Raw genomic sequence first — 25,188 nt, 5'->3', positions numbered from 1 at the left:
AAACCTGTGATCTTTCCACTGACACGCTGCTTCTTTTCAACTCTCCAAGACACTAGTTTACAATGATACCATGACCCAGTTTTTGCAACTTGTACTTCCCAAGCGCTTAGTACAGTGCTCTGCACACAGTAAGTGCTCAATAAATACGACTGAATGAATGAATGAAAAGGGGAATGATGTGGGGGGGGGGGGGCGCACAATCATTCAGTGGTATTTAGTGGTATTAAGAGAAGCAGCGTGGCTCAATGGAAAGAGCCCAGGCTTTGGAGTCAGAAGTCACGGGTTCAAATCCTGACTCTGCCACTTGTAAGCTGTGTGACTTTGGGCAAGTCACTTCACTTCTCTGGGCCTCAGTTCCCTCATCTGTAAAATGGGGATGAAGACTGTGAGCCCCCCGTGGGACAATCCGATCACCTTGTATCTCCCCCAGCGCTTAGAACAGTGCTTTGCACGTAGTAAGCGCTTAATAAATGCCATCATTATTTAGTAAGCACTTTGTATTAAGTGCTTGGGAGAATATTCATTCACTCATATTTATTGAGCGCTTACTGTGCAGAGCACTGTACTAAGCACTTGGAAAGAAAGTACAATTCAGCAACAAATAGAGACAGTCCTTGCCCACAAAGGGCTCACAGTCTAGAAGGGGGGAAGACAGACATCAAAAAACAAGTAAAAGGGCATCACAGCAAGAGTTGGTGGACACGTTCCCTGCCCACAAGGAGCTTACAGTCCAGAGGGGAGTTGTCCACAGCCCCGATAGTCATCAGATATGTTGGTTATAGATAAATGCCCTTCAGCTGGGCACATTTACAAACAAAATATATCGTGAGCTCCATAGGGAGCTGAGATGGTATAATTGGATTATCTTCTCCCTAGGCCAATGCTGAGCGCCACCATAATTATTATTAATCAGCTAACCAATCCAACCAGCGTCCAGCTGAGATTGAAACCTAGTAGGCCATTGATTGATTGATTGATAGGCTACGTGTAGGATTTCATCTAGGAAAGCTGTCGTGTGGTAACCTTGAGTTTACTGGAGGGTAAATGGATCATCCCCCTCGGTGAATTGCTGACACTGAACATTTCACCTTGTGTGCTGTAACTTTCCTAGCCCGCTGAAGACTTAGTACGTCACTGCAGCGCTTTGTCCTAGAGTTAAATTACAACAGTAAAATTATTACAGTGCCTGGTGCTTAATACCGTAACTAAAAAAAAAAAAAGGGGGGGGGGGGGAGCTAGTCAAGGAGCTGCTGGCCAACGGACCCTCCACTCCCCTTCCTGAACAGACCACTTCAGTTTGGGGGTCACAGCGATGGTATCCGTCCCTTATTCAAAATAAACGCTTACTATGTGTCAAGCGCTGGGGTAGATATGTGATAATCAGGTCAGGTGAAGTCCGTGTCCCACCTGGGACTCACAGTCTAATTGGGAGAACGGGTACTGAGTCTTCATTTTACAGCTGAGGAAACTGAGGCCCAGAGAATCAATCAATCATCAATCGTATTTATTGGGCGCTTACTGTGTGCAGAGCACTGTACTAAGCGCTTGGGAAGTACAAGTTGGCAACATATAGAGACAGTCCCTACCCAACAGTGGGCTCACAGTCTAAAGTGAAGTGACTTGCCCAGAGAAGAAAGTGGCAGAGCCAGGATAGATTTACTACAGTGCCTGGCACATAGTAGGCACTTAACAAATACCACAATTATCATTATCAACCCAGCTAAAACTAGAGAGAAGCAGCGAGGCTCAGTGGAAAGAGCCCGGACTTTGGAGTCAGAGGTCATGGGTTCAAATCCCCACTCGGCCAACTGTCAGCTGTGTGACTTTGGGCAAAGTCACTTAACGTCTCTGGGCCTCAGTTCCCTCATCTGTAAAACGGGGATGAAGACTGTGAGCCCACCCGTGGGACAGCCTGATCACCTTGTAACCTCCCCGGCGCTTAGAACAGTGCGCTGCACGTAGTAAGCGCTTAATAATGCCATTATTATTATTATTACTAGGCCGCACTGCTTCCCAAATAAGCGGGCAGCGCCATAGCAGAACTAATCCCTGGAAAGCGGGCCGCGGCAGCCCCATCTGTCCAGGCCTGAGGCTTAGCACTTGGGAGGCTGGAAGCTCAGGAATGCCACCCTACCAGCCGTACCCTGTGACGGGGCTGGCACTCGGCCCCGGCCCTGGCATACAACGTGCCGAACGCGTGACAGTACCCGCCCCCCCCATCAAGACCCACCTCCGGGGATTTGTCCCGTCAGGATGACCGCACTTCCAGCACATTGGGATTCCCGAAGACACAGGAATCCCCCAGAGCATCTGCCGGCCCCCCAAATCCCAGAGGTCCGTCTGTCGATCAGTCGCATTTATCGAGCGCTTACGAGAGGATAATACAACGGGATGGACGCGTTCCCTGCCCGCAACGCGGAGGTAAGCTTTTATTTCTCGTACGGTAGCCTGCATCTTTTACTCGGCCGCTGGGATGCCGGAGCGCGTTTCCCCCGGCGGCTTCAGGTGCGGAGGTCCTTGTCGGCCTTCTTCAGGGCGATCCAGGTGTTCAGCAGGCTGGCTCGGAGCTTGGCCCAGACCAGGTGGTTGTGCAGCCCCAAGACCTGGGCTGCGAACTGGGCGGCCCCCTCTGCGGCCAGGATGGTCGGGCAACCGACACCTGCGGAGGGGCAGAGAGCCAGCTTCAGGATGGGGGGATCTGGCTTTCCAGGCAGCGTGGCCTAACGGATAGTACGCCAACTTGTACTTCCCGGCTGGACTACTGCACCAGCCTTCTCTCTGATCTCCCATCCTCTTGTCTCTCTCCACTTCAATCCATACTTCATGCTGCTGCCCGGATTATCTTTGTCCAGAAACGCTCTGGGCATATTACTCCCCTCCTCAAAAACCTCCAATGGCTACCGATCAATCTGTGCATCAGGCAGAAACTCCTCACCCTGGGCTTCAAGGCTCTCCATCACCTCGCCCCCTCCGACCTCACCTCCCTTCTCTCCTTCTACTGCCCAGCCCGCACCCTCTGCTCCTCCGCCGCCAATCTCCTCACCATACCACGTTCTCGCCTGTCCTGCCGTCGACCCCCGGCCCACGTCATCCCCCGGGCCTGGAATGCCCTCCCTCTGCCCCTCCGCCAAGCTAGCTCTCTTCCTCCCTTCAAGGCCCTGCTGAGAGCTCACCTCCTCCAGGAGGCCTTCCCAGACTGAGCCCCTTCCTTCCTCTCCCCCTCGTCCCCCTCTCCACCCCCCCATCTTACCTCCTTCCCTTCCCCACAGCACCTGTATATATGGTTGTACATATTTATTACTCTATTTATTTATTTTACTTGTACATTTCTATCCTATTTATTTTATTTTGTTGGTATGTTTGGCTCTGTTCTCTGTCTCCCCCTTTTAGACTGTGAGCCCACTGTTGGGTAGGGACTGTCTCTATGTGTTGCCAATTTGTACTTCCCAAGCGCTTAGTACAGTGCTCTGCACATAGTAAGCGCTCAATAAATACGATTGATTGACTGATTGGTTCCCAAGCGCTCAGTACAGTGCTCTGCACACAGTAAGCGCTCAATAAATACGACTGATTGATTGATTGATAGAGCCCGGGCTTGCAAGTCCCTGGTTCTAATCCCGGCTCCTCCGCCTGTCTGCTGTAGGACCTTGGCCGAATCCCATGGCTTCTCAGTGCCCATGGCCTAGGAGTCAGGAGGACTTGGGTTCAAATCCCAGCTCCGCCACTTCTCTGCTGGGTGACCCTGGGCAAGCCACTCTACTTCTCCGGATCTCAGTTCCCTCGTCTGTAAATTGGGGATTAAGACTGTGGGATGGAGCTCACCTCCTCCAGGAGGCCTTCCCAGACTGAGCCCCCTCCTTCCTCTCCCCCCTGCATCCCCCCGTCTTACCTCCTTCCCTTCCCCACAGCACCTGTATATATGTTTGTACATATTTATTACTCTATTTTACTTGTACATATCTATTCTATTTATTTTATTTTGTTAATATGTTTGGTTTTGTTCTCTGTCTCCCCCTTCTAGACTGTCGGGTAGGGACTGTCTCTATATGTTGCCAACTTGTACTTCCCAAGCGCTTAGTACAGTGCTCTGCACACAGTAAGCGCTCAATAAATACGACTGATTGACTGTGATTAGCTTGCACCTACCCCAGTGCTCAGTACAGTGCCTGAAACGTAGTGAGCGCTTAAATACCACAATTATTATTCATCTGTATAATGGGGATTAAGAAGGTGAGCCCCATGTGGCACACGGGACTGTGTCCAACCTAATTAACTTGTATCTATCTCAGCGCTTAGTACAGTCTCAGAGAAGCAGCGTGGCTCAGTGGAAAGAGCACGGGCTTGGGAGTCAGAGGTCATGGGTTCAAATTTCGGCTCCGCTGCCTGTCAGCTGTGTGACTTTGGGCAGGTCACTTAACTTCTCTGTGCCTGTTACCGCAAAGTGGGGATTAAGATTGTGAGCCCCACATGGGACAACCTGATCACCTTGTATCCTCCCCAGCGCTTAGAACAGCGCTTTGCACATACTAACGCTTAACAAATACCAAAATTATAATTATTACAGTCCCTACCACAATAAGAAGCGCTTAAATACCTTTAAAAAAAGCAGACTTGCCTCATTTGGGAAGATATTAATATAGTATCTGTTCAGTACTCATGAAGTGTCACGCTCAGTTCTAAGCACTGGGGTTGATACAAGCTGATCATCATCATCATCAATCGTATTTACCGATACAGTTGGACACAGTCTCTGTCCCACATGGGGCTTGCAGTCTTAACGCCCATTTTACAAATGAGGAACTGAGGCACGGGGAAGTGAAGTAACTTGCCCAAGGTCACTCGGCAGACAAGTGATTCAGGATGGCCGGTTACTTTGGAGAAGCAGCGTGGCTCAGTGGAAAGAGCAAGGGCTTGGGAGTCAGAGGTCATGGGTTCAAATCCCGACTCCGCCAATTGCTAGCTGTGTGACTGTGGGCAAGTCACTTCACTTCTCTGGGCCTCAGGGACCTCATCTGTCAAATGGGGATGAAGACTGTGAGCCCTCTGTGGGACAGCCTGATCCCTTGTAATAATAATAATAATAAGGGCATTTATTAAGCGCTTACTACGTGCAAAGCACTGTTCTAAGCACTGGGGGGGATACAAGGTGATCAGGTTGTCCCACATGCGGCTCACAGTCTTCATCCCCATTTTAGAGATGAGGAAACTGAGGCTCAGAGAAGTTAAATGACTTGCCCAAGGTCACACAGCAGACATGTGGCGGAGCTGGGATTCGAACCCATGACCTCTGACTCCAAAGCCCGGGCTCTTTCCACTGAGCCACGCTGCTTCTCTAGTTAAAAAAAATTTGTTAAGTGCTTACTATGTGCAAAGCACTGTTCTAAGCGCTGGGGGGATACAGTGTGATCAAGTTGTCCCACGTGGGGCTCACAGTCTTAACCCCCATTTTTACCGATGAGGTAATTTGAGGCTCAGAGAAGTGAAGTGACTTGCCCAAGGTCACACAGCAGACTTGTGGCGGAGCCGGGACTCGAACCCATGACCTCTGACTCCAAAGCCCAGGCTCTTTCCACTGAGCCACGCTGCTTCCCTTGGACCCTCCCCAGCGCTTAGAACAGGGCCTTGCACACAGTAAGCGCTTAATAAATACTATCATTATTAGGACTGTCTCTAGATGTTGCCAACTTGTACTTCCCAAGCGCTTGGTACAGTGCTCTGCACACAGTAAGCGCTCAATAAATACGATTGATGATGATGATGATGATGATGAAGTGGCGGAGCTGGGATTAGAGAGATGGGGTAGGCGGGTGGCAGAAGCAGACAGACCTGGTGGTTCTCGCCCTGGGACTCAGGAGTGGAGCCGTTATGTCTGCCTGTTCTCGTTCTGGTGGTGACTCGACGCTCCCCAAGTTGCCCCAACTCCCTGGGGCAGAAGCCGCCCACGCTCCACTAGCCTTCATGCCCAGACCACCCCCCCCCCCGGGAAACTTTCAGGTAGAGGACCCTACCCTCCCCCGGATTCTCCCAAGCGCTCAGTACAGTGCTCTGCACACGGCAAGCGCTCAGTAAATACGACCGAATGACTGGCCGATCCTCTCTTCCAGGCCACGGGGGTCAAATAAATCTGCTTCTGAGAAAGAAGGAAGTTCATCGCCCCAACGACAAACGCAGTTTCACAACGAGTTAACGTTCCTGCAAGACCGGCCTTGTGATTCACGATGGCCGGTTACTCTGGAGAAGCAGCGCGGCTTTTAGTGGGTAGAGCCTGGGGGTCAGAAGGACCCGGGTTCTAATCCCGGCTCCCCCACGTCTCCTGTGTGACCTTGGGCAAGTCACTTCTCTGGGCCTCGGCTACCTCAGCTGGGAAATGGGGATGAGCGTGAGCCCCACGTGGGACAGGGACTGGGCCCAACCTGATTAACTGGTATGTACGCCAGCACTTAGAACATCCTCAATCGTATTTATTGAGCGCTTACTATGTGCAGAGCACTGTACTAAGCGCTTGGGAAGTACAAATTGGCAACATATAGAGACAGTCCCTACCCAACAGTGGGCTCACGGTCTAAAAGGGGGAGAACAGCGCTTGGCACATAGAGAGCGGCTTAACAAGGACTATAATTGTTATTATTATTATTATTATTATAATATTATTATATTATTATAATATTATAATAATATATTATATTATATTATATTATTATTACTATTATTGTACATATTTATTACTCCATTTATTTATTTATTTATTTATTTTATTTATTTATTTATTTTACTTGTACATTTCTATCCTATTTATTTTATTTTGTTGGTATGTTTGGTTCTGTTCTCTGTCTCCCCCTTTTAGACTGTGAGCCCACTGTTGGGTAGGGACTGTCTCTATGTGTTGCCACTTTGTACTTCCCAAGCGCTTAGTACAGTGCTCTGCACATAGTAAGCGCTCAATAAATACGATTGATTGATTGATTGATTATTCTTACCACTGGGCAACCGGAGGGAAGACCAGACGTCCTGGGCCCCCCAGTCGGCTGTGAGCGGAGGACAGTTGACCACCGGGTAGGCGGTGTTGCCGGCCATCACGGGTCCCAAACCGTTGCTCCGCCCCGCCACGGCCACAAACACGGTGGGCACCCCGTCTCCTGCACGGAAGAGGAGAACGAGGTTAGACAGGGACCCCAACACTCCTCCACCCCCAAGACCACACCTCTAAACTGTCAGCTCGTTGCGGGCAGGGACTGTGTCTGTTTGTGGTTACACTGTCCTCTCTCAAGCACTTAGTACAGTGCTATGTACACGGTAAGCGCTCAATACATTCGACCGAATGGATGAATGAACCCCACTACCAGCTCGGCCCAAATCCCGGGGTCCCCTTGCCAAGAACACGATCGGGAGGACGGCGGAATCAATCGCCTTGAGCCTGACTGCCCTCCACCCCACCTGTCTGTTATATTTTTCTATTCCACCCTCCCAAGCGCTTTGTACAGTGCTCTGCACACAGTAAGCGCTCAATCATCATCAATCGCATTTATTGAGCGCTTACCGTGTGCAGAGCACTGTACTAAGCGCTTGGGAAGTCCAAGTTGGCAACATCTAGAGACAGTCCCTACCCAACAGTGGGCTCACAGTCTAAAAGGGGGAGACAGAGAACAAAACCAAGCATACTAACATGAATGAATGCCTCAGATTCACTCACGTATTTTTCTCCCCAGTGCTTTAGTAGGGTGCTCAGTACACAGTAGGAGCTTAGTAGGTACTACTACCCCTCTCACTGGAACCCCACTCCCAGAACCAAGGTGAGAGGCGGAGGAAACCCATTTGGTAGCACTTACATGACTGCATGATCATCTTTTCCCATTTTCCCGGAAATACAGAGGGCCACCGAAATTTGTACAACCCAGGATGAAAACGTCCCGCATTGCGAACAATTCTTTAACGAGACGTCAGAGAGGCAGCGTGGCCTAATGGAAAGAGCCCGGGCCTGGGATCCTAATCCCGACTCCGCCACCAGTCTGCTGCGTGACCTTGGGTAAGTCACTTCACTTCTCTGGGCTTCAGTTCCCTCATTCGTAAAACGGGGAATAAGACCGGGAGCCCGACGTGGGACACAGACAGTGTCCATCCTGATGGGCTTGTGTCTACCCCAGCATAGTCTAGTGCTTAACAAGTGCCATTAAAAAAAATAAAAGACGAGAATAATGATGATAATGATAAAAAAATAGAACTCTGCCACCTTCATACTCGGCCTTGATCCTCAGCGTCTCGTCGGGCCCCTTATGGGCAGACGTGACTCGAAGTTGGCAGGGGATGCCGAAGTGTCCGCAGGCCTTCCGGATCTTTTCGCAGTGAGCGAGGTCGGAAGTGGAGCCCATCAGCACCACCACCCTGCCGCGGCTGTCCGATTTCAGAAGCAGCTGGGGAACACGTAGCGAGATGCGCGTTTAAATGTGGGGAAAAGGGGGAAAAGGTCAGTGGACGGTAAAAGCCCCCTCTCCCCACTCCCACCTACTGTGGGACCTCAGAGGACCGTCACAAAGCGGGCTGGGATTTCTTCTTTCTTTCCAGAAGCCTCCCTCAGCCCCCCCGGAGATGGTGGAGCGGTACGGACCCGGAGGGAAAAGCCACGTTTACCTCCACCCTCTCCGCAACCCACTCGAAGTTCTTCTTCACCATCTGCAGGCCTTCGGGGGTCACTTCCTTGAGGTCCCGGTAAGACTGAAAAATACAGCCAAGGAGCCGCCCACTATGGTTACTCCTCGTCCCGTGTCCCGCGGAGGCTGGCTGCCACCCCCTGCTCAGGGCATGTGTCTGTTTACTGTTATTTTGTACTCTCCCAAGCGCTTAGTACAGTGCTCTGCACACATTAAGCGCTCAATACGATTGAATGAGAATTACTCTCCCCTTTGCACATCTCCCCCCCCGCCTTACCTCCTTCCCCTCCCCACAGCACCTGTATATATGTATGTTTGTACGTATTTATTACTCTATTTATTTACTTGTACATATTTATTCTATTTCTTTTATTTTGTTAATATGTTTTGTTTTGTTGTCTGTCTCCCCCTTCTAGACTGTGAGCCCACTGTTGGGTAGGGACCGTCTCTATATGTTGCCAACTTGGACTTCCCAAGCACTTAGTACAGTGCTCTGCACATAGTAAGCGCTCAATAAATACGATTGATTGATTGATTGATTAGTACAGTGCTCTGCACACAGTAAGCGCTCAATAAATACGATTGAAAAATAAAATAAAATCTCTTCCAAGAGGCCTTCCCTAAGTCCTCCTTTCCTCCTCTCCCACTCCCTTCTGTCACCCTGACTTGCTCCCTCTTATTCATCCCCGCTCCCAGCCCCACCTGACCGTATCCGTCATTTATTTCTATTAATGTCTGTCTCCCCCTCTAGACTGTAAGCTCCTTGTGGGCAGGCCATGTGTCTGTTTCATTGTACTCTCCCAAGCGTTTAGCACAGCGCTCTGCACACAGTAAGCGCTCAATAAACACGACTGACTGACCAGCAGGCCGAGAGCGAATGGACCAACACGAGGTGGGGACTCCCAGCACTTGGGAGAGGACAGTAGAGTAAGAAGAGTAGAACCCTGCCCTCGAGGAGCTTTAGCTCTAGCTCAGAGGCAGACTCTGACACTTAACAAGGGTGGGACGGAGCAGGAATAGGGACGGAAGGGTGGCCACAGCCAAGGCGATGTCCATTTACACCTCAGTTTGTCATTTTGCTAGGGCAACCCCCACCTTCGATAAAGACATTTTCCAACTTTTAACACCCTGGGGATGGATCTTTTAGGAACCCCATTCTCACCTCCCCCCGCACCCACATCCGGCTGAAACTAGAAACAGGAGGACCCATCTACTCTTTTTTTTTTAATGGCATTTATTAAGTGCTTACTATATGCTAGGTACTATACTAAGTGCTGGGGTAGATTCATTCATTCATTCAATCGTATTTATTGAGCGCTTACTGTGTGCAGAGCACTGTACTGAGCGCTTGGGAAGTCCAAGTTGGCAACATATAGAGACGGTCCCTACCCAACAATGGGTTCACAGTCTAGAAGGGGGAGAGATGTGAGACAAATCCGGTTGGACACAGTGTGTCTCTCACACCAGGTTCATCATCACCATCAATCGTATTTATTGAGCGCTTACTATGTGCAGGTCTAAGTAGGACCTAAGTTACCAAGGTTCAGGTCTAAGTAGGACGAACAGCAGATATTGAATTGCCGTTTTACAGATGAGGTAACAGGCACAGAGAATAATAATTATGGTGTTTAAGCACCTACAATGTACCAGACACTGTTCAAAGCACTGGGGTAGATACAAGTTAATGAGGTTGGACAGAGTCCCAGTCCCACATGGGGCTCGTGGTCTCGATCCCCATTTTACAGATGAGGTAGCTGAGGTACAGACAACTAAGCAACTGGCCCCAGGTCACACAGCAGACAAGTGGCGGAGCTGGGATTAGAAGCCAGGTCCTCCGACCCCCAGGCCCGTGGTCTTCCCACTCGGCCACACCGCCTCCCACCTGCTTGTCCTTCTGCTGGCTCCGGTCTCCCGACGGCCAGAGCCTCCAGGAATCGTTGTCGATCACATCGGCCAGAACGATCTCTCTGGTGGACACGCTGACACCAAATTCAATCTGGGGGCCGAAAAACAAAAGTGGGACTCAACACACCCACATGGATCCCCACCCCACAGTCAGCCCTGCCACCCCTAACATCCCAAGCCACCATCTCCCGCCTCCCTCCTCTCTCCCTTTCTCAGCTCCTCGGACCTTCATGTCCACCAGCGTGCAGTTCTGGGGCAACCAGGACTTCTCCAGGATCTCAAAGATCGCCTGGGTCGCGTGGCTCATGATGTCCACTTCAGTCTGGCCGATTGTCAGGCCGGCAAAGGTCAGTTGGGAAGCAATCAGCTGCTCTTCAGACCATTGGGGGTCATTATTGGCGTCATCCTAGGAAAGACAGAAAAATATATGGGGTTTTTAACTGAATCATCATCCTTGGTATTTATTGAGCGCTCACTGCGATCAGAGCATCATCATCATCAATTGTATTTATTGAGCGCTTACTGTGTGCAGAGCACTGTACTAAGCGCTTGAAAAGTACAAATTGGCAACATATAGAGACGGTCCCTACCCAACAGTGGGCTCACAGTCTAAAAGGGGGAGACAAAACCAAACATACTAACAAAATAGAATAGATATGTACAAGTAAAATACTAAGCGCTTGGGAGAGTACGCTACGACAGAGCTGGCAGACTCGTTCTCTGCCCACGAGCTTGCGGTCTAGAATGAAAACTCTTCCCACTCAAACCACGGGAGACGGATGATCTGAGCTTCCCGTCACGTCAGCTTATAAGTTGGCCCGAATGCTATTCCGGGAGAGCCAATTACCTTGAAAAACAGCTCCACTTTCGGTGGGTAAAACTGGTAACCTTCCTGGACGCCGGGGTTTCTTTTGAGAAAAGAGCCGGTGGCTATCCTTCTGCACACCCACTCGATTGGGATCATTTCGCACTGGAGGGCGACGAAGGCGGTGTCTCCGTGTTTCCTGGTAAAGGCCGTCTTGATCCCTAGATGACAGAAATGCCAGGGGTTTGGGTTCTTGTTTCCATTTTATAAACAAGGAGAATGTGAAAGCACATTTTGCATGTAGCTTTTAAAATAAAATTCCATAATCACATCTTCTATCTCCCACCAGGAAGAAGAGTCAGGTGTTTGTCTTTATTTTTTAAATGGCATTTATTAAGCACTTACTAGGTGCAGGCACTGTACTAAGCGCTAGGGCAGATACAAGTTAATCAAGTCGGATAGTCCCTGCCCCACCATCTATATTCCAATTTTATATCTTGGGCAACCGTGGCACAGATGTTAATTGGCTTGCCCGAGGTCTCTCAGCAAATTCTCAAGTGCTTAGTACAGTGTTCTGCACCTAGTAAGGGCTCAATAAACGCCACTGATGATGAAGTGGCAGAGCCAGGATTAGAACCCAGGTCCCCCGTCTCCCAGGTTCGTGCTCTTTCCTCTAGACCTCACTGTTTCTAGGCATTGCGGCAGCCTTCTAGTAGCTTTCTCAGTCTGCTACCCAGAGCCAAATAGAAAGAGGGCACCTTCCCTGTCCACATTCTTGGAAAGGTGCAGGACTGTAATAATAATAATAATAATAATAATAATGGTATTTGATAAGCACTTACTATGTGCCAATCACTGTTCTTCCAAGTCCTTAGTACAGTGCTCTACACTTAGTAAGAGCTCAAAAAATACCACTGTTTGATTGGAAGGGAATCCACTGTTTGACTTAGGGAGGTCAATACAAAATCTTCAGGGTGGGGGGCTAATCTACACACAATGGGAGCTTGAAAAAACTCCCAGTGACTGACTGGTTTAGCATTCTATCGCAATGGTTGATTAATGATGGTATTTGCTAAGCCCTTACTATGTGCCAAACTCTAACATTTGTGGGGGGCAATTTTCGGGCCTCTAGGGCTGTGATAGATGCCCATCAACTCCCCTCAGCTAAAGGAACATTGGTGACTTTGGGGCGTTCAGGATGGAGGATCAGCGAAGAGAAAGGGACTAGGTACCGGGGAGGAAATAGGGGGAGGCGAGGAGAGAAGAGGGCGACCTTAAATATTAGCTGTTTTTACTGTGGACGGAATCAGGGGGAGATTTCATATTTAGAATCCCAAACCGCAAGACAGTCATCAGGTGGGCGAGCTCATTTTTTCCGGCTCCGGCGGCATCCCGGACCGTGGCAAACACGACTCACTGGCTCGCCGGGAGCCACCCCGCCTAAGCCCAACGCTGGCCAGCGGGACCGTGAGGCTGGCCCAGAGTCGTCGGGACACGCCAGCTCCTGCCCCACCGGACGTTTCCGCCGCAGACGTGATCCTTTGTGTCTGGGGAAAAGCCCCCTCCCTCCCAGTTTAAACGGAATCGCAAGATTTATACCGACGACTTTTGAGTTCTGTGCTCCTCAGGGCGGCGAGAAAAACATTTGCTAAGGAAGAGCTAAGGGTTGCCCTGGGAGAGAAGTGGCAGTTTTGTTGCTCAGAAAGTTATTTGAGGGATGATTTATTAAAATATGTTCTGTCTCAATACTGCACGATTAGTGAAACGCCATTTAATAGGGACAAAATTCCTCTGATTTATTTGGGTTCTACTCCCGGCTCTGCCTTTTGTCTGCTGTGTGACTCTGGGCAAGTCACTTCCCTTCTCGATGCCTTAGTGACCTCATCTTTTTAGACTGTGAGCCCACTGTTGGGTAGGGACTGTCTCTATATGTTGCCAACTTGGACTTCCCAAGCACTTAGTACAGTGCTCTGCACACAGTAAGCGCTCAATAAATACGATTGATTAAAATGGGGATTAAGACTGTGTGCCTCATGTGGGACAAGGACCGTGCGACCTGATTAGCTCGTATCAACCCCAGTGCTTAGAACAGTGCTCGACACATAGTAAGCACTTAACAAATACCATAATCTTCATTAAGCTCTGAGTACGATGCTCTGCATCCAGTAAGCGCTTAACAAATACCAGTGGTTGATTGACAGATAATGTTTCAGTGTATGCTGTCTACAGCTGGAACTGGCGGTGAGGGGGAGTAAACGTGCCCGGGGTGGGGAGGGGGTGTCGGAAGGGCAGGTCTGGAGGTTTGGGGGTGGCCATGGGAGATCCCCCATATAATTCTATAATTTTATTTATCTATTTGATGCTACTGACGTCTATCTACTTGTTTGTTGTCTGTCTCCCCCTTCTAGAGCGTTAGCCCATCGTTGGGTAGGGGTTGTCTCTATCTGTCGCCGGACTGTACTTTCTAAGCGCTTAGTACAATGCTCTGCACACAGTAAGCACTCAGTAAGTATGACAATGAATGAATGACTCCCCCAGCCCAGAGACTCCCCATTCCAGGCACCCTTCCTGGGCCTCTGGAGCATGAAATCCAGGAACAGTGCAGTGTCATTGTTACAAACAAACAAGCCACAGCACCATAGCGACAAAGTTTGCAAACAGTGTGTCCCCAGAGAAGAAGCGGAGACCCCTGTGTGGACGGTAGCGGGGTCAAGAGCGCTTTGGAGCAGTCCTTTGAGCGTCACCGGACCGGGGTATTCTTTAAGTGAAGGGTCAGCTGGGAGGGGGAGATTTCTCCCCATTTTCCCCTCCTGCTTTTGTACCGTAGATGGCTCTCAGAGCGTGGTCAGGCAGGCGGAGGGAGAACTGAAAGTGCGAAGCCAAATTAAAGTCCGCTGGCGGAGCAGAAATGGGGTGGTGGGAACCGTGGACCCGAACCACGGAGGGAGACAGTGGTGGAACTGTGGTCAGGGGAGCGAGTCCGGGTAATCATTCATTCATTCAATCGTATTTATTGAACGCTATGTACAGACCACCTGTGCTAGATGCTTGCAAAGCACAATTCGGCAACAGAGACAATCCCTACCCAACAACGGGCTCACTAGAAGAGGGGTTCACATCTGTCGGCGTTCAGACATGTGATGGAAGATAATAATGATGGTATTTGATAAACGCTTACTATGTGCCAAGCACTGTTCTAAAAGCTGGGGGAGAAGCAAGGTGATCAGGTTGTCCCAGGTGGGGCTCAGTCTTAACCCCCATTTTGCAGATGAGGGGACTGAGGCACAGAGAAATAAAGTGGCTTGCCCAAAGTCACCCAGCTGACAAATGGTGGAGCTGGGATTTATTTTGTTAGTATGTTTGGTTTTGTTGTCTGTCTCCCCCTTTTAGACTGTGAGCCCACTGTTGGGTAGGGACTGTCTCTATATGTTGCCAACTTGTACTTCCCAAGCGCTTAGTACAGTGCTCTGCACACAGTAAGCGCACAATAAATACGATTGATGATGATGATGATGATGATGATCTCTGACTCCCAAGCCCGGGCTCTTTCCACTAAGCCACACTGCTTCTCCAAGTCAGGTGAGCTGACCTGGGAAAACAAGAGGAATTTGAGGAGAATTCCTCTGAAAATGCCACTACCAAGAAATGCCTGGGTTTGGGGTGGCATGCCCCCCCGAGATGGAAAAGGATGTGCTATTCCTTTCATTTTATAATGGCATTTGCTAAACGTTTATTATGTGCTAGGCCCTGTACTAAGCATTGGGGTAGGTACCATTCATCAGGTTGGACACATCCCTGTCCCACATGGGGCTCCATCTTAACCTTAGTCTTTCTAGACTGTGTGTCCGTTGTGAGCAGGGACTGTCAATCTTTGTTGCTGAACTGTACTTTCCAAGCACTTGGTACAGGGCTCTGCACACAGTAAGCGCTCAATAAATACGACAATGAATGAATCATTTTCCAGCTGAGGTATCTGAGGCCCAGAGAAGTGAAGTGACTTGCCCGAGGTCACACAGCAGACAAGGGGGTGGGGGGTGGAGGGGAGCCGGGATGATCAGAACCCAGATCCTTTGACTCCCAGCTAGGCAGGCCACGCTGATTGTCAAGCTGCACTTTGCTCTGGGATGCTTCACTGGTTTCTGATAAAAATCTAAATTATGCAACACTTTGAAGTCGGATTAAAGTTTAACAGGTGAGGGAGGCCGGAGGATTGAAGTGACTAGGTCTGGACCCCACAGGCTGGGACCACCCCCTGTGGAAAATTAATGGTCAAGGTCCTCTTCACCTCTTTCCCTCTCAGACCCCCTGCCTCTGGTTACCAAGGCAATCCTTTAGGAGTACCTGAAAGCCAGATGAAGCTACTCCTTTAGTAGTGTTGAGTGAGATTAATCACCTTGAGAACAAGGTAGAAAACCCCGCCCAAGGAGTGTGGCTGCCCATTCTGATATATTTATCCTGTATTGCACTTTTATTAAATTAGATGCTCTTATTCTTTAAAAAAGAAAAAAAAATCCAGAGTGGATCAACAGGACAATCGTCAAGGATGTAGGTTTCCTAAAGCAAAGATGAGGAATCTTTGGCCAGCCCCCAAGAGCCCTCTCCCGCCTTTCCCCCCACCAAAAAAGGAATATTTTTTTCTTGGAAGGAACTGGCCTTGGCTAACGGGGAATCTCTGCTGATCAGTGTCTCGCCCTACTAAATGCTGAATAAATAGCTGGTAGTAATGAACATGTCCTTTTAAATACAACACAGAGTTTGTGAAGTTTTTCGTCCACACACCCCCCTCCGCCTCCCATTCTACCGGGGAAAGGGGCTTGAAGGGGGCTGACAATGACAGTGTCAGAGATGGTTGGGGGTATTTGGAGGATCGTAAGGGTCACAAGAGGAGCCCAGAACAATGCCGAGACCCTTGAGTCTACTTTCTCGGGCACCAACATACCACCTTCGGATCTATCCCAGGGCTCAGCACAGACCTTGGCACATAGAGTGACTTCACTTCTCTGAGCCTCAGTTTGCTCATCCGTAAAATGGGGAGTAATCCCGTGAGCCTGATGTGAGACTGGGACTGTGTCTAACATGATTAAATTTTGTCTACCCCACCATTTAGTACGTCCTTGGCACCTGATAATTACTTAAATGCCATTAAAAAAAAACTACTATAAAAACTGTTTTCAATACTATACCAACTCTACCGGATTGGATTCTTCTCCACTTAGTACAGGGCTCTGCAAGCAGTCAGTAAATACCGCAGATTGATTAATGAATAACATAATTACACCAAGGGAGCATAATGGCTCTCAACAACTATTGAGTCATAAGGTGAGGAGATGCCAATGATTAACGAATAACGTACCTACCTATAGCGGCATAGTGCCTCTCAACAACTAATAAGGTGACTAGGATGCTTCTGACGGTTTCTCTTCTCTTGTCACCCAGCTGGATGACCCCAGGTGAGGGGACGGGGACAGACGTACACGGGATGAGGCAGATGATGTATGGCTCAGGAGAGATCTGACAGTGCTGGGGGTGAGTACGGGGGGGGTGGTATGTTGTGGGTGTGGCGGGGCAGGCAGGGCATTTGGAGAGGTGGGGAATCAATCAAAGGTACTTGTTGACCATTCACTGTGTGCAGAGTGCTGTACTAAGCGCTCGGGAGAGTCCAGTACACACCAGAGTTGGTAGATGCACTCCCTGCGCACAAGGAGCGTGGGAATGTCACCGTTTATTGTTGTGTTGTACTCTCCCAAGCACTTAGGACGGTGCTCTGCACACAGTAAGCGCTCAATAAATAGGACAATGAATGAATGGAGGAACATCCAGTATAGTGGGCCGACCTTTGCCCTTCCCCACTGGGGAGGAGGGACAGAGACAGCAGAAACCAGACCGCTATTTACCCGCTTCCTGAAGCAACTGGAAAATGCAGCAGGTGATTTTGTTGGAGATGGCAGCCTTTCCTTCCAAGTGGTTCTTCCGGGCGGCATTTCCTGCCGTAATCTGGTCTTTGGACTGCAGCAGCACATTTCCCGGGAGATGCGGCAACAGGTAGACTTCTTTGGTCTTCCCCTCGTACAGTTTTTCACCACGCTTCAGCTCTGGAAAAACAAAACCGCACCTCTGAGGACCTCTGGAAAACTTGGGTTCAGGCGGCAGGCTTCCGTGGAAATATTGGTACCCGCCCCCAATCTGACTCCAGGCCTCGGAGTCAGAAGGACCTGGTTTCTAATCCCGGCTCTGCCGTCTGTCTGCTGGGTGCCGCTGGGCTAGTCGCTTCGCTTCTCTGTGCCTCAGTTCCCTCGTTTGTAAAATAGGGATTAAGACTGTGAGCCCCATGTGGGATGGGGGCCCTTTCCACTAGGTCACCCTGCTTCTCCACACTGTCGGTGAGGTTGATGAAAATGAGCAGATAAAGGAGGTTGAAAAAATCCACCTCCACCACTCTCCCCTCAATCACCCCTGTGTCTGTGCACACACTCTGAGTCCTATCACCTTCTTCTTCGCCCGATTCCCCTCCCTCATCCCATCCCCACTGCGAAACTCCCCAAAACAGGCGCCTGAAAGAATCCTCCCTAAACTTGCTCATTTCTGGTGGCCCAAACAATAGGTTTTAAGGTCCTTCATGGACAAGAACATTCCTTTAAAGTTCTCCTCTTTCCAGACATGCCACCTCTACATAATACTACTAATGTTAGTATTTTTTAAGCGCTTACTCTGTGCCAAGCACTAAGTGCTGGGAGGGATACAAGGTGATCAGGTTGTCCCACGTGGGGCCCATTTTACAGATGAGGGAACTGAGGCCCAGAGAAGTTAAGTGGCTTGCCCAAAGTCACCCAGCTGACAAGTGGCGGAGTGGGATTAGAACCCGTGACCTCCGACCCCCCAAGCCCGGGCTCTTTCCACCGAGCCACGCTGCTCTGCATCATTAGGGTAGAAGCTCCTGGTAGACGGAGGACGTCTCTTGCTTCTGTTGTATTTTCCAGAGCGCTCCGTACACTGCGTGGTATCCGAGCAGCGCTCAATAAATACTCTCATTCGGCCGGGTTGACATCTCCCACTCCCTTCTGCCCTGGCCCCCTTTATTCCCAGCTCCCTCAGCACTTATGTACATACCCATAATTGACTTCTGAAAGTCCCTTACGGGGCAGGGAACAGCTCCACTAATTCTGTTTTATTGTACTCTCCCAGGTGCCTAGTTCAGTCACATAGTAAGCGTTCAATAAATACCACTGACTGATTGTTCTGCATACAGTAAGAGCTAACCTTAACCCTTAGTTGATTGATTCAAACTTGGAAGTTTATGTTGCCAATTTGTACTTCCCAAGCGCTTAGTACAGTGCTCTGCACATAGTAAGCGCTCAATAAATACGATTGATGATGACTGATGATGGAAGCGGAATTTCCAGCACGTGCTTCAGGGTACAAACCCCAGGTAAGCATGGACCCGTCTCCCTTCAAAACTCCACCTCGCCCCTGTCCTTTAAATCAATTCCAGTATCCCCTTCATTTACTGAGCACTTACTGTGTGCAGGGCACTGTACTAAGCGCTTGGGAAAGTACACTACAACCATAAACAGGGACATTCCCTGCCCACAACGAGCTCACAGTCTACAGCGGGGGAGACAGACATCAATACAAATAAATAAAATTTCAGATATGCATAACTGCTTGGGGGCTGGGAGAGGGGAAGAGCAAAGGGATAAATAAGATATCATCAATCGTATTTATTGAGCGCTTACTGTGTGCGGAGCACTGTACTAAGCGCTTGGGAAGTACAAGTTGGCAACATCTAGAGACAGTCCCTACCCAACAGTGGGCTCACAGTCTAAAAGGGGGAGACAGAGAACAAAACCAAACATACTAACAAAATAGAATAAATAAGGATAAATAGGATAAATAAGATATGTATATAAGTACTGTAAGGATACATATCTATAAGGATAGATATGTATATAGATTCTTTGGGGCTGGGGGGAGAGAAAAAGGAGCAAGTCCAGGTGACTCAAAAGGGAGTGGGAGATGAGGAAAAGTGGGGCTTAGTCTGGGAAGGCCTCTTGGAGGTGGTGTTTCAGTGCAAGACAATGCTCTGCACACAATAAATACTCAGTCAATACAATCAAATTATTATTATTATGTGTGTTTACTGAGTGAGGAGCGCTTGCACAGAATTACCGGTGGCCAGACACATTCTACTGGAGGCACACCTCCTCCAAGAGGCCTTCCCAGACTAAGCCCTTTTCCTCAGCTCCCCCATCTGTATCACCTCGACTCACTCTCCCCCCCCTCCCGCCCAACAGCACGTAGGTATAAACGTATATACCTATAATTCTATTTATTAATATTGATGCCCGTTTATTTGTTTTGATGTCTGTCACCCGACTCTAGACTTTAAGCCCGCTGTGGGCAGTGACTGTCTCCAGTCCGAAGACCCGGGCTCAATCGATCAACTGTATTTATTGGGCTCTTGTTGCGTGCGGAGCACTGTGCGAAGCGCTCGGGAAAATGCAACGTAACAGAGTTGGTAGACACATCGATCCACATCCACAATATGTTGCCAATTTGTACTTCCCAAGCGCATAGTACAGTGCTCTGCACATAGTAAGCGCTCAATAAATACGATTGATGATTGATGATCCCCTGCCCACAACGGGCGGGTCTAATCCTGGCTCCACCACGTGTCTGCTGTGTGGCCTTGGGCAAGTCTCGGTCACTTCTCTGGGCCTCAGCGTGGCTCAGTGGAAAAGAGCGCGGGCTTTGGAGGCAGGGGTCATGGGTTCAAATCCCGACTCCGCCAACTGTCAGCTGGGTGACTTTGGGCAAGTCGCTTCACTTCTCCGGGCCTCAGTTACCTCATCTGTAAAATGGGGATGAAGACTGTGAGCCCCCCCGTCGGACAACCTGATCACCTTGTAATCTCCCCAGCGCTTAGAACAGTCCTTTGCACATAGTAAGCGCTTAATAAATGCTATTATTATTATTCTTCTCTGGGCCTCAGTTCCCTCATCTGTAAAATGGGGATGAAGACTGGGAGCCCCCCCGTGGGACAACCTGATCACCTTGTAATCTCCCCAGCGCTTAGAACAGTCCTTTGCACATAGTAAGCGCTTAATAAATGCTATTATTATTATTATTCTCTGGGCCTCAGTTCCCTCATCTGTAAAATGGGGATGAAGACTGTGAGCCCCCCGTGGGACAACCTGATCTCCTTGTAACCTCCCCAGCGCTTAGAACAGTGCTTTGCACATAGTAAGCGCTTAATAAATGCTATTATTATTATTCTCTGGGCCTCAGTTCCCTCATCTGTAAAATGGGGATGAAAACTGTGAGCCCCCCGTGGGACAACCTGATCACCTTGTAACCTCCCCAGCGCTTAGAACAGTGCTTTGCACATAGTAAGCGCTTAATAAATACTATTATTATTATTATTATTCTCTGGGCCTCAGTTACCTCATCTGTAAAATGGGGATGAAGACTGTGAGCCCCCCGTGGGACAACCTGATCACGTTGTAACCTCCCCAGCGCTTAGAACAGTGCTTTGCACATAGTAAGCGCTTAATAAATGCTATTACTATTATTATTCTCTGGGCCTCAGTTCCCTCATCTGTAAAATGGGGATGAAGACTGTGAGCCCCACGTGGGACAACCTGATCACCTTGTAACCTCCCCAGCGCTTAGAACAGTCCTTTGCACATAGTAAGCGCTTAATAAATGCTATTATTATTATTCTTCTTCTCCGGGCCTCAGTTACCTCATCTGTAAAATGGGGATGAAGACTGTGAGCCCCCCGTGGGACAACCTGATCACCTTGTAACCTCCCCAGCGCTTAGAACAGTGCTTTGCACGTAGTAAGCGCTTAATAAATGTTATTATTGTTATTATTATTCTCCGGGCCTCAGTTCCCTCATCTGGAAAAGGGGGATGGAGCCTGTGGGACCACCTGACGACCTTGCACCCACCCCAGCGCTTGGACCAGCTCTTGGAGCGTAGTGAGCGCTCAGCAGGTACCAAGATTGTGGTTCTGATGATGGGGGCGGGATCATCATCATCATCATCATCAATCGTATTTATTGAGCGCTTACTGTGTGCAGAGCACTGTACTAAGCGCTTGGGATGTACAAGTTGGCAACCTATAGAGACAGTCCCTACCCACCAGTGGGCTCACAGTCTAGAAGGGGGAGACAGAGAACAAAACCCAACAGACTAACGAAATAAAATAAATCCTGGGGCCACTCACCTGCGGCGGGGTCCATGGGCCCGGCGGGGGAAGCGGGGACAGCCTGGAAACGAGCAGAAAATGGCAGGATGAGGAGGATGAGGAGGATGAGGACGACGGGCCTCCCTCCTCAGGCCCAGCCCGCGCGCGCCACGAGGACAACGAGCCCCCTCTGCGCATGCGCCGCCGCGCACTTTCGCGCGCGCCCCGAGGACAACGAGCCCCCTCCGCGCATGCGCCTCCGCGCGCGTGCCCTGAGGACAACGAGCGCCCCCCCGCGCATGCGCGCCCCGAGGACAACGAGCCCCCTCTGCGCATGCGTCGCCGCTCGCGCTCTTTTCCCCGTCCCCCCCCCCCCGCCCTCCCTAAGGAAGGGCGGACCGAACCACCGGCTCCGCCCCTCGCGGGGAGGAGGGCGGACCGAACCACCGTCCCCGCCCTTCGCGTGGGGAGGGAGGGCGCCGCCGATTCGCTCCCGAAAAGCGGCCGCCGTCCGTCGTCCTATTCATTCATTCGTATTCATTCATTCATTCATTCAATCGTATTTATTCATTCAATCGTATTCATTCATTCATTCAATCAATCGTATTTATTCATTCAATCGTATTCATTCATTCATTCAATCGTATTTATTCATTCATTCACTCATTCATTCAATCGTATTTATTCATTCATTTATTCGTATTTATTCATTCATTCATTCAATCGTATTCATTCATTCATTCAATCGTATTTATTCATTCAATCGTATTCATTCATTCATTCAATCGTATTTATTCATTCATTCATTCATTCATTCAATCGTATTTATTCATTTATTCGTATTTATTCATTCATTCATTCAATCGTATTTATTCATTCATTCATTCGTATTCATTCATTCATTCAATCGTGTTTATTCATCCATTCGTATTTATTTATTTATTCATTCATTCGTATTCATTCATTCATTCAATCGTATTTATTCATTCATTCATTCAACTGTATTTATTCTCTTCCTCCCTTCAAGGCCCTACTGAGAGCTCACCTCCTCCAGGAGGCCTTCCCACACTGAGCCCCTTCCTTCCTCTCCCCCTCGTCCCTCCTCCATCCCCCCATCTTACCTCCTTCCCTTCCCCACAGCACCTGTATATATGTATATATGTTTCTACATATTTATTACTCTATTTATTTATATTTATTTTACTTGTACATATCTATTCTATTTATTTTATTTTGTTAGTATGTTTGGTTTTGTTCTCTGTCTCTCCCTTTTAGACTGTGAGCCCACTGTTGGGTAGGGACTGTCTCTATATGTTGCCACCTTGTACTTCCCAAGTGCTTAGTACAGTGCTCTGCACACAGTAAGTGCTCAATAAATACAATTGATGATGAAGATGATGATGATTTATTCATTCATTCAATCGTATTTATTCATTCATTCAATCATATTCATTCATTCATTCATTCAATCGTATTTACCCATTCATTCAATCGTATTTATTCATTCATTCAATCGTATTTATTCATTAATTCATTCATTCAATCGTATTTATTCATCCATTCATTATGAAGGGATGAAGGTTTATAATAAATAAATACGAATGAATGAATATGATTGAATGAATGAATAAATACGATTGAATAATGAATGAATAAATACGATTGAATGAATGAATAAATATGATTGAATGAATGAATAAATAAATACGAATGAATGAGTACGATTGAATGAATGAATAAATACGATTGAATGAATGAATAAATACGATTGAATGAATGAATAAATACGATTGAATAATGAATGAATTAATACGATTGAATGAATGAATAAATACGATTGAATGAATGAATAAATACGAATGAATGAATGAATACGATTGAATGAATGAATAAATACGATTGAATGAATGGATAAATAAATACGATTGAATGAATGAATAAATATGATTGAATAATGAATGAATGAATACGATTGAATGAATAAATACGATTGAATGAATGAATAAATAAATACGAATGAATGAATGAATACGATTGAATGAATGAATAAATACGATTGAATGAATGGATAAATAAATACGAATGAATGAATGAATACGATTGAATGAATGAATAAATACGATTGAATGAATGGATAAATAAATGCGATTGAATGAATGAATAAATACGATTGAATAAATGAATAAATACGAATGAATGACTGAATACGATTGAATGAATGAATAAATACAATTGAATGAATGAATAAATAAATACGATTGAATGAATGAATAAATACGATTGAATGAATGAATTGAATGAATGAGCGGGCGGACCGAACCATCGGCTCCGCCCTTCGCGGGGGGGAGGGCGGACCGAACCACCGGCTCCGCCCCTCGCGGGGGGAGGGCGGGCCGAACCACCGTCCCCGCCCTTCGCGGGGGGGAGGGCGGCGCCGATTCGCTCCCGAAAAGCGGCCGCTCCTAATACCGTGAAAGGGGGGGGGGGGTGTTTTGGACGGCGGCGCGCGTGGGGAGGGCGGGCCGAACCACCGGCTCCGCCCCTCTCGGGGGGGGGGAGGGCGGACCGAACCACCGTCCCCGCCCTTCGCGGGGGGGGAGGGCGGCGCCGATTCGCTCCGGAAAAGCGTCCGCCGTCGGTCCTCCCGGGCGGTGGGAAGCGGGGCCGGCGAGGGGGAGCCCGCCAACGGCCGTCCCGAGCGGGCGCGGGCGCGCGCGCGACCCCCGCTGCCCGGGCGCGCGTGGAGCGGTCCGGCTCGGGGGCCCCCCGCCGGCGGAGGGGGCGCGGCGGTTTCAGGGCCCCCCCCGCCCGCCACGTGCGGCGGCGGCGGCGGCGGCATCATCGTCCGCCATGGAGCTGTGGGAGCTGGGCGTGGGCGAGGAGTGCGGCGTGTTCGGCTGCATCGCGTCGGGGGGCTGGCCCTCGCAGCTCGACGTCCCCCATGTCATCACCCTCGGCCTCGTCGGCCTGCAGCACCGGTGAGCACGAAGGGGGGGACCCCGGGGGGGGGGACCCCCACAACCATCCCGGGAACGCTACTTCTTCTTAATGATGCGCTCACTATGGGCCCAGCACTGCCCTAAGCGCTGGGACACATCCAAGGACATCAGGTGGCCCCACAGCCTTCATCCCCCTGGTCATTCATTCGGATTTATTGAGCGCTTAGTGTGGGCCCATGTTAAGCGCTCACTATGTGCCCAGCACTGCTCCAAGCGCTGGGTAGATCCAAGGACATCAGGTGGGGCCCACAGGCTTCATCCCCCTGGTCATTCATTCATGCATTTAATCGGATTTAGTGAGCACTTAGTGTGGGCCCATGTTAAGCGCTCACTATGTGCCCAGCACTGCTCTAAGCGTTGGGGCACATCCAAGGACATCAGGTGGGGCCCACAGGCTTCATCCCCCTGGTCATTCATTCATGCATTCAGTCGGATTTAGTGAGCGCTTAGTGTGGGCCCATGTTAAGCGCTCACTATGTGCCCAGCACTGCTCCAAGCGCTGGGTAGACCCAAGGACATCAGGTGGGGCCCACAGGCTTCATCCCCCTGGTCATTCATTCATGCATTCAGTCGGATTTAGTGAGCGCTTAGTGTGGGCCCATGTTAAGCGCTCACTATGTGCCCAGCACTGCTCCAAGCGCTGGG

The 25,188-nt window shown here is 49.3% G+C and overlaps 2 protein-coding genes across 5 annotated transcripts in view; one reads left to right on the top strand and one right to left on the bottom strand.

Moving 5' to 3' along the window:
- Positions 1-1,989: 1,989 nt before the first annotated feature.
- The window catches only part of LOC119947589 (multifunctional protein ADE2), a 60,023-nt gene continuing 36,824 nt past the window's right edge, over positions 1,990-25,188 (bottom strand). For 2 of the 3 annotated variants that reach the window (XM_038769150.1, XM_038769148.1), the window contains 9 exons: positions 21,584-21,626; positions 17,250-17,447; positions 11,398-11,576; positions 10,777-10,956; positions 10,528-10,641; positions 8,626-8,709; positions 8,228-8,408; positions 6,978-7,136; positions 1,990-2,659 (listed from right to left, as the gene is read on the bottom strand). In XM_038769150.1, the coding sequence (XP_038625078.1) occupies positions 2,502-2,659; positions 6,978-7,136; positions 8,228-8,408; positions 8,626-8,709; positions 10,528-10,641; positions 10,777-10,956; positions 11,398-11,576; positions 17,250-17,447; positions 21,584-21,626 (1,296 nt within the window). In that variant the 3' untranslated portion in view covers positions 1,990-2,501. The remainder of the gene's footprint in view (positions 2,660-6,977; positions 7,137-8,227; positions 8,409-8,625; positions 8,710-10,527; positions 10,642-10,776; positions 10,957-11,397; positions 11,577-17,249; positions 17,448-21,583; positions 21,627-25,188) is intronic. The other variant, XM_038769149.1, reaches the window with a different exon arrangement.
- The window catches only part of PPAT (phosphoribosyl pyrophosphate amidotransferase), a 50,383-nt gene continuing 49,546 nt past the window's right edge, over positions 24,352-25,188 (top strand). Inside the window, exon 1 of one of the 2 annotated variants that reach the window (XM_038769153.1) lies at positions 24,352-24,522. In XM_038769153.1, the coding sequence (XP_038625081.1) occupies positions 24,395-24,522 (128 nt within the window). In that variant the 5' untranslated portion in view covers positions 24,352-24,394. The remainder of the gene's footprint in view (positions 24,523-25,188) is intronic. The other variant, XM_038769152.1, reaches the window with a different exon arrangement.

The sequence above is a fragment of the Tachyglossus aculeatus genome, chromosome X5, assembly GCF_015852505.1.
Source record: "Tachyglossus aculeatus isolate mTacAcu1 chromosome X5, mTacAcu1.pri, whole genome shotgun sequence".
NCBI lineage: Eukaryota > Metazoa > Chordata > Mammalia > Monotremata > Tachyglossidae > Tachyglossus > Tachyglossus aculeatus.
The sequence above is the reverse complement of the archived record's forward strand: the minus strand, read 5'-3'. Positions and strand labels throughout refer to the sequence as shown.